The sequence below is a fragment of the Rana temporaria genome, chromosome 8 (genome assembly GCF_905171775.1).
Source record: "Rana temporaria chromosome 8, aRanTem1.1, whole genome shotgun sequence".
In the NCBI taxonomy this organism is placed as follows: Eukaryota; Metazoa; Chordata; class Amphibia; order Anura; family Ranidae; genus Rana; species Rana temporaria.
This window is the reverse complement of record NC_053496.1, coordinates 82,259,202-82,272,415: the sequence shown is the minus strand read 5'-3', so window position 1 is coordinate 82,272,415 and position 13,214 is coordinate 82,259,202. Positions and strand designations below refer to the sequence as shown.

The 13,214-nt window shown below is 44.9% G+C and overlaps 1 protein-coding gene across 7 annotated transcripts in view; it reads right to left on the bottom strand.

Moving 5' to 3' along the window:
• Positions 1-13,214, bottom strand: part of STAMBPL1 (STAM binding protein like 1) — an 80,614-nt gene that overhangs the window by 53,163 nt on the left and 14,237 nt on the right. The window contains exon 1 of one of the 7 annotated variants that reach the window (XM_040362094.1): positions 11,138-11,358. The exons of 1 other annotated variant lie outside the window; for it this stretch is intronic. Coding sequence is in view for 2 of the 6 variants with exons in the window: in XM_040362087.1 (XP_040218021.1) it covers positions 10,789-10,866 (78 nt within the window). In the remaining 4 variants the exon portion in view is untranslated. Of the gene's footprint in view, positions 1-10,788; positions 11,029-11,137; positions 11,359-13,214 lie in introns of those variants that run through there. 5 more of the 7 variants (XM_040362092.1, XM_040362087.1, XM_040362088.1 and 2 more) reach the window with 5 other exon arrangements.

Genomic DNA, 13,214 nt, shown 5'->3' with positions numbered 1-13,214 from the left:
AGACCATTGTCATTTTTTCAGCGATCAGTGCTATAAAAATGCACTGATTACTGTAAAAATTACACTGGCAGTGAAGGGGTTAAGCTGTAGGGGCGCTAAAGGGGTTAAGTGTGTCCTAGGGAGTGATTATAACTGTCAGGGGGCGTGGCTTGCCGTGACACACGTCACTGATCGTTGTTCCAATGTCAGGGAACACAATCCGTGACAGTGTAACCTAGGCAGAACGGGGAGATGTTGTGTTTACACCAACATCTCCCCGCTCTTAAGCTCTGCGACCTGATCGCGGGACACCCGCAGCGATCGGGTTCCGCAGGTGGAACGGGGATCTGTCAATGTAAACAAACAGATCCCCGTTCTGTCAGGGTAGTAGAGAGTGATTGTTTGTTCCTAGTAAGTAGGAACAGTGATCTCTATACTCCCCCCACAGTTAGAAACACCTCCCAGGGAACACATTTAACCCCTTGATCGCCCCTTAATATTAATCCCTTCACTGCCATTGACATTTATACAGGAAACTGTGCATTTTTATAGCACTGATCGCTGTAAAAAAGTCACTGGTCCCATAAAAAAAGTGTCAAAGGTGTCCGATCTGTCTGCCGCAATTTCGCCGTCCCTCTAAAAATAAAAAAAACGATTACCACCATTACTAGTAAAAAATAAAAAAATAATAATAAAAATACCATAAATCTGTTCCCTATGTTGTAGATGTTATAACTTTTGCACAAACCAATCAATATACGCTTATTGCGATTTTTTTTTTTTACCAAAAATATGTAGACTACATATTGGCCTAAACTGTTGAAGAATTTTTAATTTTTTTATAAATTTTTTGGATATTTATTTTAGCAAAAAGTAAAAAATACAGTTTTTTTTTCAATATTGTCAGCCTTTTTTTGTTTATAGCGCAAAAAAAAAAACACAGAGGTGATCAAATACCACCAAAACAAAGTCACGCGTCTTGACGCAATGCACGTCTAATACTTTGAAGTTGCTGAGACTTGAAGTGGTACAGATATGAATGGTACTCATTGGAAATCATAGGGTACGACTTGTCATGTGACTTTGCAGTCCTAAGTCGCACAAGTGTGAAAGGGGCCTAAGGGAAAGTATCAGTTTGTGGGCTCTTCAAGAAAAAACTATCACTAAAAAAAACAATAAACACCCCACACCACACATAGCTCTGGCTGCTACAATTTCTAGACATTTCTTTCCATCGCTGGAAAGCTTTTGTCCTATTTATAACACTGATATGCTCCAGGTGCTGATCCTATGGGTGGGTCACATGGATAGAACTACAATATGCTCCAATTTTTCTCATGACTGAATGGAGAACTGTTACACGAGGGATTAGGATTTCCCCTGTTGAGTGGAAATAAATAATATGTGGTAAAAGGACGTGTCAACAAAGATTCGCTACAATACGTACCTGTGATAGGTAAAAGCTAGAGTCAACAGTCATTCCCTAAAGCAAAGAAGTAAATAAAAGGCTGAATGTAACAAGCCTTTATGTCACATGACTACTGACATAGGTGGGATTGGCAGTATGGGACTCTGCATGGCATGTTTACTATATCGGTTACCAATCATTGACTGTCATTTCAGACAAGGAAGGGGCCAGTAAACCCTTCCCCGCTTTCCATCCTGACAGATCTCCTGCAACAGCTGGTGGGAGAGGAGAAGAGGGAAGCCGGTAGGGCTGGGAGAGAAGAAACAGCAGGACCTGTATAGGAGGGGCAGCATATACAGAAATAAATCCTCTCCATTTCCTTCCTGCAGCCACGGGAGAGAGAGAAGGAGGAGCCGGATTTCAGCAGCTGCAGGGGAACAGTTTCTGTACATGCCGCTGTCTTGTTAGGACATGTTTTAGCTGCCCCCCTAAGTGGCTGCCTAGTTTGCCTACTGGTAGAGTTGGCCCTGGGTACAACTAAACATCCGCTGAGCCTCAGACTTTAGCTGTCCTCACAGAAGGAGCCTCCGTAGCTCCAGGACCCAGGAGTTTAATTATTGGGGGTACAGGCGGTCCCCGGGTTACGAACACAATAGGGACTGTAGGTTTGTTCTTAAAGCGGAGGTTCACCCTCAATAACAACATTCTAGCATTAAATTAAGCATAGTAGCGCGAGCTACAATATGCCTTTATTTATTTATTTTGCCCCGTACTCACTGTTTAATCCTATAGTGAAGATTCAGACTCCCCGCGGGGAATGGGCGTTCCTATCCAGAGGGAAGATGATTGACGGCCGGCTATGGCACGTCACGCTCCCCGAAGATAGCCGGAGTAGGTCTCGGCTCTTCACGGCGCTGTACGGCCCCTGCGCACAGACTAGGCACAGGTGCCGTGAAGCGCCAAGTCCTATTTCGGCTATTTCCGGAGAAGCGTGATGCGCCAGAGCCGGCCGTCAATCATCTTCCATCTGGATAGGAACGCCCATTCCCCGCGGGGAGTCTGAATCTTCACTATAGGATTAAACAGTGAGTACGGGCAAAAAAAATAAATAAAGGCATACTGTAGCTCGTGCTACTATGCTTAATTTAATGCTAGAAAAAAAAAATTATAGGGTGAACCCCCTCTTTAAAGTGGAGTTTCCATCCCAAATTTTTTTTTTCATTATGGTGCTCATTAGACCTAAAAAAGAAAAAAAAATATATATTTTTTTTTACTCACCTGGAAATGCCTGTTGCTATGCGTTCCCACAAAATCTGCCTTCGGAATCACCTAGGATTCTGACATCATCTCCCTCGGCTCCTCAGCACGCTAATGCTCCTGGGAAATGTGTGTCATCATTTCCCTTCACAATGCCCACAAGCAAAATGACAACGGTGTGGACAACGGTTTATAAACTATCTTTTTTGAATAACTATGCGGAGCGGCGGCGGATTGTAAAATAGTAAGTGACTGGATTTATATTATAAAAACGCATGATGAAAGGACATACATTTAAAAAATGCTAATTGTGGTTGGAACCCCGCTTTAAGTGGAATTTGTGTGTAAGTCAAAACAGTGCATTTTTAAGTGCAACTTCGGCCTGTGCAGGGATGTGGGATGTATGGGTCCCTTCTAGGCATGCAGTTAGTTATGTTATCTGGGGCTCTTCTGGCCATGCAGTACATGTAGTACTGCAGTGTGGGATGTGTCCGGCACTGCAAGTCAGCTGCTCGGAGGTATCCAGGACCAGCGTGGAGCACAATCGGCCGGCATTAAGGTCCATTCGTAAGTAGGAGTTGTTTCGGAACTCAGGTGTTCGGAACTTGGGGACTGCCTGTATTTCAGCCAGGCTGCATAGGTGACAGAAAAGGCCTACAGGTATGGCATTTGCATTGAACGCTGTTTTTACAAATGGCACAATGCATTTTTGCATTAACCCCTGTTCTACTTGAGGTATGTCTCAACAGATCAGCTGCCCATTATTTACCCACTGCCTTTTATAAATAACACTGAAAAAATAGTCGTCAGGTGGCCTATACGCTAGGGTGACCAGACATCCCCAGTTTCAGGGGACAGTCCCCTGATTGAGGACAATGTCCCCGGACCAAGTCTGTCCCTGGTTTTGTCCCCAGATTGGATTTAATAGGGGGCAGGGTCAATTTCAAAGAAAGTCAGTGCAGAATTAAAATAAAAAAATCTAGAATTACACACCCCCTGCTCCGCCGTGCCTACTAGCATAGGGGGGTTGTATTTTTCCCATTATCTGTGCCCCTTTCTGATGATCATGTGCTGGTCGGAGCGGAGGGAACATTTCTTCAGTTTCGGGCGCATGCCCATTCAGCTTCGCTCACATGTTCTTCTGCCTTGGCTCAAATCCTGGCCAGCCACCTGTATATCTCCTTGCTTTCCCTGGCAGAGTGATCTTCCTCCGCTCCCCACCCAGTAGTACCCGGGGCCCGAAGAGTAAGTCTTGACAGGCTGTGAGGCGGGCAGCGACGGGCAGAGAGTTGCTGATTGTTGCCATTACTAGTAAAGAAAAAATATGTCCCCGGATTTCATTAAAAAAATCTGGTCACCTTACTATACGCCCACTAATCACAGTATACCAACTGTGTAATACAGTGAAATCTCGGATTACAAGCATAATCCATTCCAGGAGAATAATCGTAATCCAAAGTACTCGCATATCGAAGCGAGTTTTCCCATTGAAGTCAATGGAAACGAAAATAATTACCGTATTTATCGGCGTATACCGCGCACTATTTTGCCCTGAAAATCAGGGCAAAATCGTGGGTGCGCGATATACGCCGATACCCGATTTCCCGCGCCGCATTTGAATACTGCGCCGACATATACCGAGCGCGGTACACTTGTGTATAGTCGGGCAGTCTCGGCTACACTCGCGCTCACGTCCTGTACGTCCAGGACGTCAGCGCAAGCATTGCCGACTATACGCGAGTGTACTGCGCTCGGTATATGCCGGCGCAGTATTCAAACTCGGCGCGGGAAAGTGGGAAACGAGCGAGGAGGACGCCGCAGAAGGACGCCGGACCCGACGAAGAGGACACCCGAAGCCGCAGACGGACGCCGGACCCGACGAGGCCGCCGATGGACGCCGTGCAAGACACCAAACTGTAAGTACATAAATCTTTTTTTCACATGAATTTCGGGGCAACTTTAGGGGTGCGCACTATACGCGGGAGCGCGCTTTACCCCAATAAATACGGTAGTTCTGAATTGACTTCAATAGGATGCAATACTGCATGCGGCCAGAGGCGGGGGCGCTGGAGAGTCTTGGAAATGGCCAAAAAGGCCCGAGGACACTTCGGCTGACCTTGGCAAACCTTGGAAAGACTTCCTACCTGAGATTTGCCGAGGTCAGCCGTGCTGTTCAGTTGCAGAAGAGATCAGGAAAGGGAGCGCCTTCCATTTTCCATCTTGGAAAATATTTACCGCAGTCCCAGCTCTATGGAGGAATGGGAGAGCCCACAGAGGACAGTGGTGGTGGTGGGACTACCGCCACCTGTACAATGCAGTTAAAATGATCAAGTGGCTCTACAGCTACCCAGAACTAATTTACTAAAAAGTTAAATATAATTATACCAATTCTAATTGCTAGGTCTGCACATCCACATCATACATTCACAGAGATCTGTGAATGGAAAACACCATAAGTCCCATCTGCCTCCATAGCAGAGGGACTCGTACTTTTCAACAGAGCACAAGTGCAGAGACATCACCGTATTGTTCATCCATTGGCACTTCCTTCAGCTCCATAACTGAAGATCCATACCTCAGTACAGACCAGAATAAACCCCAGTCACCGCACAGCGTGAACACGCCCTACAACAGCAGTGTATATGAAGCCTAGAACATCATCCCTACCCCTGACAATAGGGACTGTTCATAGACCTGTCATAACTAAACAGAACGTTTAACAAACCTACAAAAGTTTTCCATAAACTTCAAGCAAGTTTTAATATCTGGAATTTGTGGAGAATGACAAGCATTATGGCTGATGTAAATGGACTGTCATAGTCACAGATTACAATAGCAGGTAACGTCATCAGGTCACTGTGTCACTGCCGTGTCATTTTCCCTCTACAGGGATTCGGTTTCAGATGGACATTTTCAGAGGAGTACTCAGCATATTATTGATGAAAAATACATGCTATAAGGAGTTTTTCATGCTTTTGAGAAATGCTGTGCTGCAGATGTCTTTTAAAAAAACCATAGTCGCATGCACAAGAGAAGTGCCCATTTATCTGAACACAATGATCACATACACCTGTCAAATGCAGATTATCGCTGAGGGAACCCATAGCAACAAAGCATGTTTGTAGGTTTGCCTAGAGCAGATAAAACATTAAAGTATCTCTGATGCCCTGTACACACGACCGGTTTTCCTGACATGCCAAAACCCAACGTTTCTCCTGACGTGAATTCTCTCAAGCCTGCCTTGCATACACACATTCAGTCAAAAAGCCGCTTGACCAAAGTGCGGTGACGTCCAACACGTACGACGACACTATAAAAGGGGACATTCCATTCAAATGGCACCACCCTTTAGGCTGCTTTTGCTGATCCTCGTGTTAGTAAAAGTTTGGTGAGAGACGATTCACACTTTTCAGTCTTCGTGCTTTTCAGTCCGTTACAGCGTGACGAATCTGCTATCTCCATTACGAACACTAGTTTTACCAGAACAAGCGCTCCCGTCTCATACTTGATTCTGGGCATGCATATTTTTTTTCCCCTCGGAAAAGCATACACACAAGCGAAAAAACAGAGCAGGTTCTAATTTTTTTGGCGGGCAGTTTTCTCATCGGGAAAACTGCTATGGAGCATACACACTGCAAAAATTGCAGTTTTCTCGTTGGGAAAACCAGTCGTGTGTACAGGGCATAACTGATATTTTTTGGGATAGAGCAGGGAATAGTTAGACCCTCTGTCAAGTTTTTATTGCTGTATGTGTCCCTATTGTGGAGATTACCCCTCTAGGTGATCTTTGTCACCATGAAAAATAAAATGAGGGGAAACCCAAAATTCTGGAGTTCCCGAGGTAAAGAAAGATTGTCAAATGGGGATACCTGTTCTGGGGATAACCGTCTAAAGCCCTGTACACACGATCGGTTTGCCTGATGAAAACGGGCCGTTTTCATCGGACAAATCGATCGTGTGTGGGCCCCATCGGTTTGTTTTCCATCGGTAAAAAAAATAGAACATGTTTTAAAATTTTCCTATGGATAAAAACCGATAGAAAAAACAATTGTCTGTTTGGAAGTCCATCGGTCAAAAATCCACGCATACTCAGAATCAAGTCGACGCATGCTCGGAAGCATTGAACTTCATTTTTCTCAGCACGTCGTAGTGTTTTACGTCACCGAGTGTGGACACGATAGGATTTTTGACCGATGGTGTGTAGGCAAGACTGATGAAAGTCAGCTTCATCGGATATCCAACAAAAAAATCCATCGGATTAGATTCCATCAGATATCCGATCGTGTGTACAGGGCTTAAGAGGTAAATTCCTCTAATTTTGGGAGATTTCCTTTTACTTACTGTTGAGGCTCTGGGACAGAAAGTGAAGGGTAATTTCTCCAATGGCAGGCATAAACTTTAAATACTACACATAAAGGTCACACAAGGCAAGGAATGTAAGCGACTCTCCAGCACTGCAAGGTCACCAGAGATGTTTAGCAAGTATAATTAACTTAAAGCAGAACTTCAGTCAATTTTTCAACTTTCCATCTATTAATTCTTCTGCCCTTGTTGTTTTAACTTTGGATAGTAAAACATTTTTTTCTGCCAGTAAATACCTTATACAGCCCACATCTTGTTTCTTATCTGGTAAAAAGCCTAGGCTTATGACATCTCTAATGCCATGTACACACGGTCAGAATTTCTGACAAGAAAAGTTTGATGTGAGCTTCTGGTCGGAAATTCCAACCGTGTGTATGCTCCATCTGACTTTTTATGTCGGAATTTCCAACAACAAAAATTTGAGAGCTGTTTTTTTTTCGGCTCGTCGTAGTGTTGTACGTCACCGCGTTCTTGGTGGTCAGAATTTTGTGTGACCGTGTGTATGCAACACAAGTTTGAGGCAACATTCCGTCGGAAAAAAATTCAGGGTTTTCTTGTCGGAATTTCCGATCGTGTGTATGCGGCATTACTCTCCTGAGAGTTTGCCAGGAAGGGAGGATGCATGAGGAGGGTGGGTGCCGCGTTATTAATTTTATTGACAGCACCGGGAGCCAATGGCTGCGCTGCTATCAATCATCCAATGAATGAGCCGAGAAGCCAGTGCATTCACGACGTGGGACTTTCGAGGGCTCAGGTAAGTAAACGGGGGGGGGGGGGCTGGGGGGCCACTAATCGTATGTTTTTTCACCTTAATGGATAGAATCCATTAAGGTGAAAAAACATTTACCTTTACAACCCCCTTTAACATTCTTAAAGTGGAGTTTTTGGGAGGGAAAAAGTAGATTTACCTTTGCGTGGCTAGGGTTAATTGCTCATATCCCTCAATTCCACAGGCATTTTCCTTTTTGTAGCTCTTCGAATTCAGCCCGTACGACGCGGAACCAGCATGCGCCTGATGTCAGCCTGTACCATGTGGGACCAGCATGCACCTGACGTCAGCCCTGCGACGCAGAACCAGCATGCACCTGACGTCAGCCCTACGATGCAGAACCAGCATGCACCTGACGTCAGCCCGTACGACCCGGAACCAGCATGCACCTGATGTCAGCCCTACGACGCAGAACCAGCATGCGCCTGACGTTAACCCGTATGACGCAGGACCAGCATGCACCTGAAGTCAGCCCTACGACGCAGAACCAGCATGCACCTGACGTCAGCCCGTACAACTCAGGACCAGCATGCACCTGACGTCAGCCCGTATGACGCGGGACCAGCATGCACCGGACATCAGCCCATATGACGCGGGACAAGCATGCACCTGACGTCAGCCTGTACAATGCGTCAAATTAGCAGTAGTCCTGCATTGTATGGGAGGATGTCGAGGGCCTGTCTAAATTCCAGAGCATCAGTGAGCCACTGGAGGTGAACTGCAGCTGACGAGGGAGCAAGGAATATAGCAAGTATAACCTTAATTAGGATCTCCTAGGCAAAATAAGCAGATTGTTATACATTGCTGCTACCGGGCCCAATCCTTTGACTTGAAAAAAAGGACGAGACTCCTAAAAAAATTGTTGTAAGGTTAAACCGACGTTGCCTAGAGGCAGACTTTGGAACCAGAAAGTTTGCTGCTTTGTATCAAGGAAACCACAGTTTTTCCAGCTCTGAGCATCCACAGACTGCCCTGAACACTGGCCACAAGAAGGGATTAGTGTATGTCTTCTCAGAATGTTACATACTGTGCATCAAGTTGACTGAGAGTGTTTTCAGTTCATTTTTTAAAGTTGTTTTAATGCATTATTCCGCACCCCTTCTATTGAATTATTGTTATTCAGAAACCTTGTGTACATATAAATATTTAGCCCCTGTTTTTGTGATCCCTGAATGTGGAGTTCCTATCTAGGTGTCTGGATATGCCCTGACCATCAGACCTTTTGAAGGCATCAATCCCCTCTGCCATTGTGAGTGCATTTTTTTTTGCTCTTTAACAAACTGTGTATAGCTGGTTGTTAAGGAGCGGACGGGAAGCCGGCCACCGCGTCCTTAAAGGGGAGTTCCACCCACAATTTCACTTTTTAAATATAAATACCCCTGTAATACACAAGCTTAATGTATTCTATTAAAGTTAGTCTGTAAACTAAGGTCCGTTTTGTTAGGTTGTTACAGCATTTAGATAGTTTATAATCTAGAAATAGACCGTGGCCATCTTAAGCGTGGGCATCATGAAGCCAGACTGTATGACTTCCTGGATTTCAGCTTTGCATATCTTGCACATGCTCAGTGCACAAGCAATGTAATAGGTTTCAGTCAGGTTTGCAAGGACTACTGGGAAACATGATGCCTATCCCAGAAACCCTTGCAAATAGCCTAGGCAAATAAGGAGGAGGAGGAAGTAATGAAGGACTACAAAATAAAGGTATTTACAAGCAACAAATTAAATAAAAATTGCCCATTCTGAACACTGAGATTAGACAAACATTAAAAAATGGGTGGAACTCCACTTTAACAACCGATTGAGGCAGCTGAATGTAAAAACAAGCTTCGGGTCTGGTATGGATTTTGAGGTTCCACCCCAAAATCCATATCAGACCCTTATCCAAGCAAGCATGCAGGTCAGGAAAGGGAGGGTATGAGTGAGCTCCCCCCTCCTGAACCATACCAAGCCACATGCCCACAACATGGGGGGGAGGGTGCGGGTGCTTTGGGGTAGGGGTGCTGCAAAGCGCATGTAAAAACACAACGTCCATTGAAGTCTATTATACACAAACCACAATCTGCTGTGGGAAAAAAGTCCCTGACCCTTTCCAAAAACGCATAGATGTGAACGTGTACCATAGAAAATCATGTTAAATGAATTGTAGCACGTTTCTACAAACTGCAAGATGCACAAAAAAAAAAACGCATAGGTGTGAACCTAGGGTAAAGGAGCATTGAATCCTTGCCTCATTCCAGGAGTTCAGCTATGCTTTGCCCAACATAAACATTATAACTAATAACATTTCTTCTCAATGGGAAAAAACATGGATTGAAGTGTGACAGTCAGTAAACACAACCCACACCTGTGTATACTATATAAAGCAGAGGGCAAAGTGCAATATCCCATCCTGACCAATCCAAATCTCCCATCATTGTTCTCATTGTTCTAAGGCCCCACCTGAGTGGTTTGAACAGCTTAACTAAAAGCACTTCAATGTGTGTTTTGGCCCCAACAGACTTTAATAGGAGCACGTAAAAAATTTGCATAATGAGTGTTTATCAGGCAGTTTCTTGCCTAAGCCTGAAATGCATGCAAAAATGTAAAAAACAAAAAAACAACTGTACAAATAAAAAAAATAAAAAAATGCCAGAAAAACACTAAAGACACTCAAGCATGAACAAGTCCATAAGGGCTTGTTTACACTTGTGATCCAAAGTGGATCACTTTTCAGAGGGCAGTTGATGGCTGGTAGGTGATACGTCTGTTTTAACCCTTGAAAGCCTGCAGCAACGTATGCATTACATGCTGTCGTTCACTTAAATGAGTCACATTTAGCAGTGGTACTCCTGTCAAACACGATGGCTGCGATTGTGAATCGCCCCCCTCCCGCCAACATCTTAGTTTAACCTGCGGCTTAACCGCCTGTTATTACCACCAATCCCCCCAGGCGCAAAATGTTTACAAGTTCACAGTAGAGTTTCTATACAGTATAAAAGTCCTGGTGGTCTCCCTGTACCGGTGTACCCACCAATGACATGCCTGCTGTTCTTTTTCTAGCACGCAACATTACCGGATTGCCATAGGTAACGCTCTTTACATCATCCATCCCAGATGTCTCCTATGTATACAAGTACAGACCAAAGCAGCTACTTCTATTGGATGTCCTTGAGTGTAGAATACAGTGCAGTTCTATTAGAGGAGGACAGGAAAGCTGCCTTGTAATGACAGCTCTCCCATTACAGCAGATGTCAGATTGCCACCCGCCGCCTCCTCCTCCTCCTCATCCTTCTTTATGTGATCATCAGCCCCCCCATCCCACACATCCCTGTCCATCCCCTTCTCTCCCATACAGCCCAGAAAATGATGGAGTTACTCACTGACAATGCAGAGGCTGCTCCTGGCTTTGCTGGAAAGAGCTGCAGCTGCTGTGTTTTGTATGGAGTGTGTCCTGCCCCCTGTGTGAACAGGCTCCAGTGAAGGGGGGCAGGCAGAGGACAAGGAAGCTGAGGATGAGGATGGTGCTGGGGACAGAGGAAGGAGCAGCGTGCTCTGCACTTCTCATACAGTACAAGGAACACACCTCCCGCCTTTCCAGGAAGCAAAATGTCTGCAGCTGCCTATTTGCTGGCCTCATATGGCTTTATTATTAAAGAGCCCAGGGGAATCCAGGCTGCATGATGCTGCTGTGTAATGTTCACATGTGGGATCATCATAGGCTTTGTGTGCATGGAGGGAGAGAAGACAAAGGGCTGCCTTTCTAGAATGATGGCAGGGACAAAGCTTTAGGAAATCACCTGGGGAGGGCAGGTAATAAATGTATATTCATGTTATTATACAGAGACAGCACTTTACAAAATAAAGGGAAACAGTGCAGTTTAAAGGGACATGCTAAAAGGAATGACAGAAAGGAATGCCCATAGACTTTGACAGGGAGATGGAATGCCCATAGACTTTGACAGGGAGATGAAATGCCCATAGAGAATAATGGAACAAAAACAGGGTTTACAAGACTCTTGCGCATAAGAGCTTACAATCCAAAAGGGAGGGGCAAGTTCACTGTCGCACTCACCATTGACGCTCGCCGTGCTAAAACGCACCTTTCCATCATTGCAAAAGTGCATGAAAATTATTATTTTTCTATCCTATGTTACTGTTTACATCAGTGCGCTGTGTTTTGAAAAGTCTTGCCTGCAGCATGTTTGGTGCGCTTTTCAAAAATGCACCAAAAACACACTTTCCATTGTAATTCAATGGGATCGGACCCTGTGCGTTTTTGGTGCTTTTTTTTTTTTTTGGTCACATGTCCAAATTTAACAGGTGCATGCTGGGAGTCTGAAAACTAGAAAACGCACCAAAAATGCACTGAAAACGCAAAAAAATAAATGGGAACGATGTACACCTAATAGCAAAAGTATGTAGCATAGAACACATCCCCCCGCCTGCCTCCTCCTTAAAGGAAAATGACATTTAAAAAAAAAAAAAAAAGTATTAGGCTTCATGTGCACAGAACGTTTTTACAACCTCTCCTGAATGATTTAGCTTTTAACGTTTACATGCCGCGTCTAGCGGTGTTTTGCCGCGTTTGCACTTGAAGAGTTTTTTTTTCCGAAGTAGCCAAAAATGAAAAATGCCTGTAAACAAAATGCAGGTCAATGCAAGTTACCACGCTTATGTGCGTTTAGAAGCGTTTGGCGCTTGAAATGCCTTTAAACTCAGATTCTGAACCCATTTTTTTGCGTTCCAAAAAATTACTATAAACTCAACTAGAGTTGAAACGACTATAAACGACCCTGTGCACATGTACTGATAAAATAACATAGAGGACAGTTCAGGAGCGGTTTAAAATTAAAGCGGAGTTCCACCCAAATTTAGAACTTGTTCTTAAAGGAGACACCACCCCTCCATTCCTCCTTTTTGGATTGTTTTTTTTTTCTCGCTTACCTTAGTAGTTTAACGAGGAACTTCCACGTCATGTCCTCTTCTGGCTCTGCCCCTCCTTCTTCCCCCCGCTGCCTTCTGGGACCTGTGTGTCCCCCAGAAAACAATAGGGCCATACAGAAATCACCATGTGACTCGCGCATTTGCAGTAAGAAACCGGCTGTGAAGCCTGAGGCTGGGTTCACACAATTGCGAATTGGATGTTGAATCCGACCTATAGAGCCGGTTCACATATCTCCGATGCAGCTCCGGTGTGAATTTGCACAGGAGCCCTGTGCGTCTTTTGGTCCGTTTCAGGTCCGAATTCAGCCCAAAATTTAGACCTGAAACGGTGAACCAGGACGCACCGGACCTCTGCTTGGAGTCGCATCAGCATTAGGTGTGAACCCAACCTAAAGGCTCCATTGCTGGTTTCCTTTAGCTACTATGGCGTCGTCTGCACCCGATCCGATGGACGGATTGGCCCTGGGGAGGCCGTCATCGTGGGCTCCCTGGACAGGGATATGTCCTTATTAA